At 51.1% G+C, this 3,960-nt stretch overlaps 1 protein-coding gene across 8 annotated transcripts in view; it reads right to left on the reverse strand.

Moving 5' to 3' along the window:
* The window catches only part of nfixb (nuclear factor I/Xb), a 128,593-nt gene that overhangs the window by 68,249 nt on the left and 56,384 nt on the right, over positions 1-3,960 (reverse strand). For all 8 annotated transcript variants that reach the window (XM_019893500.1, XM_019893508.1, XM_019893502.1 and 5 more), the window contains one exon: positions 3,269-3,800. In XM_019893500.1, coding sequence (XP_019749059.1) covers positions 3,269-3,800 — 532 coding nt within the window. The remainder of the gene's footprint in view (positions 1-3,268; positions 3,801-3,960) is intronic.

The raw sequence follows: 3,960 nt of genomic DNA on the forward strand, positions 1-3,960 counted from the left end.
TCTACTTTTTGGGCTCAGCATACGTGCAAAGATTAACGTTTAATCGTTCACGCTGAGGTGAAAGTGTTTTGTGTCTCAATCTTTATGCAGTCAAGGATCATCTCTGGGCCATTTGCCGTGCTGTGAAAAATGTCCTGACAACATCCATGGCGATATGAAACCGACACCTGGGGAGGTGGTCAACACACGCACGCACGCAAGCGTACACTCTCTGTGTGGGTTTGTGGGATGTAAAGACGCCACCTCCTCGGTGGAAGCGGCGCTTTGCTCCCTGCAACATCTTTTTATCATAACGGCACAAGTAATGAAAGTCATGTGAGACCGCTCGGACTCGAAACATGACTAATGCTGGAACTCTGCGGATGAGTAAGAATGACAAATACGGAACACTTTGCGCGGAGAACATGACCTGATCTGAGCCTCTGGATGGAAGCGGGGCCAAAGCGGAGTCCGAATGTTGAGCCAAACGTTGGTTTCCATCAACGCGTTCAAAGAAAAAAGCTCAGCCTCCCTCCCCCGAGCACCGCCCCTCCTCACGTCCTACGCTTCACACATGGCAGAACTATTCTTTCTTTTTTTTTTTTTTTTTTTTTATCGCCTTCAGATGCAAAATAAATCAGAAGAAAAGAAATCATTAGTGGCTGACAATATATGTATTCATCATAAGAGCGGAGGAGCCTCTTTGCTCGTCTAAGGTTGCAGCTGCGGCGCACAAGTGCCAATCCAAATGCTGTTTTCAGTTGCTGAAGCTACTTTAATGTGTCCTGTCACGCGGGGTGTAATATCCTAGCTTTGGAGAGCACAGGAGTCTTGACATTTGCAACAACAACAACAAAAAAAAAAAAAAAAAAAAAAAGAAGCAGACACACGGTGTCCAGCAGAGAAGCGGCCACAGATGAGGGGAGGCTCTGCTGTCCTGTCAATCATCCCACTTGAAAGCAGAGCCTCCCCTGCAGCTGGCGACAGTGACATCAGTAGGACAAGAGTGCCCAAACACTTTCAGCATGTGCTGGGGGGGGTGAGACGGATGCTTCCGTAAAGACACGGACACCCTGCAAGGGGGGGGGGCTAAGAATAAAAGCGTTCAACTGCCGCACCAAAGGTTAAAATGGGCGCAGGTTTCATTGGTCTCCCGTCAAGAAAAAGACAAAAAGTGGCAGTTGATTATTCGAGTCCCTTTCCGCTCTCGTTGTCGGCGCAAGGTGCCACGCGGCCGGCGCTTGTGGAAAAGCGGGTCGGGAGAGGATGCCGACACGTTGCGGCTTGCTCAGACAAGGGCAGGGTAAAATCGGTCTTCGAAATTAGCATCAACGACTCCCACGAAGCTCTTTATCCAACCAGATAACGTACGAAGTACATTTCACGCTGGCACGAGCACGGGGGGGGGGGGGGGGGGGGGGGAGGAAACTTAACTCTATTGCGGCACACGCAAAGCAAGCGCCTTCTGACTGGCTGCTGGATTCTGGCAGCGGGTAAAGAAAGGCTTTTACTCGGAGGGGCACCAGGCTGCGCCGGGAGCTAATCTGAGCCGCGGTTCGCCGCGGCGCATTGTGGAGCAGGAAGAGGCGCTCGCGGGGGCCCGGCAAACTCAAGCAGTGTTACACATTGGGCTGAAAAGAGCCTGGCATGGGGCTCTCGGTCACAGAGGAAGGCTGCTGCACCTCCCTGCCAAGTCCAAGAAGGAAGGCCCAGTAAGTGGAGGCCGGTCTGCGCTAAATCAAACTGGGAGAAGAAGAAAAGGGCAAAGTGGGCCTGAGCGTGTGTGTGCGCATGTGTGTGTGTGTGTGTGTGTGTGTGTGTGTGTGTGTGTGTGTGTGTGTGTGTGTGTGTGTGTGTGTGAGAGAGAGAGAGAGAGCGGATACAATTTGCACAAATGTTGCACACGTTTTAAATATGAGACCAAACGTGTGCATCAATGCAGACTTGCTGCAATGCATTTTAACAAACATCCTTCAAGGGAACCTATGAACACAATCTTATTCGATTGCTTTCAAAATATCGCGACTGGTAGTTTTGATTTTGGTTTGAGCTGCATGTTCGGCAAAAATGATCATCTCTTGAGACAAATGCAATCGCCACCCGGCTTGGCATTTTCATGAGCCAGATATTGCTTTTTCATTTATTGAGCAAGATTTTCGCCTTTTTTAGATGTGGTTTTTTTTTTTTTGGGGGGGGGGGTGTACGAGCAATCCTTACATTTTCACCAATTTTTATATCGGTAATTCATTCATTATTTTGGATCAGGTATTTATTTGTAGCATGAGTTCAGCAACAACATCAATGACTAAATAGCAGAAATTGCATCACGTCGATTTATTTTCTCACATGGGAAATTCCTGCATATTCCTCCCTGAATTAACTGCAACTTGCTCACTCAAACACCAACGCGAAGCCTCACCAACAAAATCAAGTCTCAACTTGCTTGCACGATCGAAATGCAACGATCAATGTTGGAGTCTGGTTTGGGCATCCGAAGGAGAAGTGCGCTGCGTGTGTGCATGTGTGTGTGTGTGTGTGTGTGTATGTGTGTGTGTGTGTGTGTGTGTGTGTGTGTGTGTGTGTGTGTGTGTGTGTGTGTGTGTGTGTGTGTGTGTGTTGGCTGATAGAGGAAAAGAAAGCTGAGCTGGCTTCATTCAGTCCAAGGATGCAGACAGGCGGACTCTCCCCGTCTCTGAAACTACCTGGGATCGAGCCAGCTGTCACGCCGTTCTCCAGCCCGCCCCCCCCCCACACACACACACACACACACACACACACACACACACACACAAAAAAATAATAAATTAATTAAAAAAAGAAGCCACGCACACCACACTGCTACTGATACACACCAATCTCATCAAACCAGTCCCATGGATTATAGAGCCATGTCATAGTGCCGCGCGCAGGCACAGCAACTCAGCCATCCGCACAGGCGCACGCATGCGCACGCCGATAAACAGGTCTGCAGATGCTCGTGTTTACAGATGGTGCTGCGGAACGCGCACGTTTGGATTTAGACAAATTTGCGCGCAAACACTCCAACAAATGTCGTGACGCAAACACATCCCTAGGTAAACGGCGCTTTTAATCCTCGCTGTTCATTTCCCAGCATCTCTTCAAAGCAGAAACGCGCGTCCATCTCAGGTGCGTGTCTAAGGCGGCGCGGCGCGGAGCGTCTCGTAGGACGATCCGGTGGGGAACGAGCCGGCCGGCGAGTCGGCGACTTTGTTTCTACGGGCGGAGCGAGAGCGCGCGCGCGCGAGACGGCTCGGTCGGCGGCACGTACCTGGCGTGTGGACGAAGTAGGCCAGGTAGAGGTCCAGCTCTTTGACCGTCACTCCGATGTGGTGCGGCTGGACGCACAAGCCGTGGTTGGAGCACTGGGGCGACTTGACCAGCCGCTCCCCGTCGGTGCTCTCCAGCGGGCTGCCCTTGAACAGGATGACCATCACCAGGTCCAGCCTCCACACCTTGTCGGCCTGACGGAGGCAGTCGATGCGGCGGATCTTTCCTTTCTGGTCGGGATTGGACAGCACGCAGCAGGGCGGCTTCTTCCCGGTGATGGTGAGCACAAAGTCCTCGCGGAACTCGGGCCGGATGTCCTTGCGGAGCTTGGCCAGCAGGCGCGAGGCCCACTTCTGTTTGATCTCGGGCTTCTCTCCCAGCAGCTCGTCCTTCACCGCGCGCTCCTCGTCCTTGGTCATCCTCTTCTCGTGCTTCTTGAAGTACTTGCGCTTGCGGGCCTGCAGGTTGAACCAGGTGTACGAGAAGGCACGGACATGGGGGAGGAGGGCCTCGATGAAGGGATGAAATTCATCCTGGTGAAAGAGAGAGGCAAAGGGGTTTTCTCACGTGCCGTTTTGATTTTTTTTTGTTTGTTTTTTCAAACAAAGCATGCTCAAACCAACACATACAAAATTTCAACAAAGAAACATGCATTCAACTGACAGCAGCTAATGATATATATATATATATATA

The sequence above is a fragment of the Hippocampus comes genome, unplaced genomic scaffold (genome assembly GCF_001891065.2).
Source record: "Hippocampus comes isolate QL1 unplaced genomic scaffold, H_comes_QL1_v1.1 scaffold23, whole genome shotgun sequence".
Classification (NCBI taxonomy): Eukaryota; Metazoa; Chordata; class Actinopteri; order Syngnathiformes; family Syngnathidae; genus Hippocampus; species Hippocampus comes.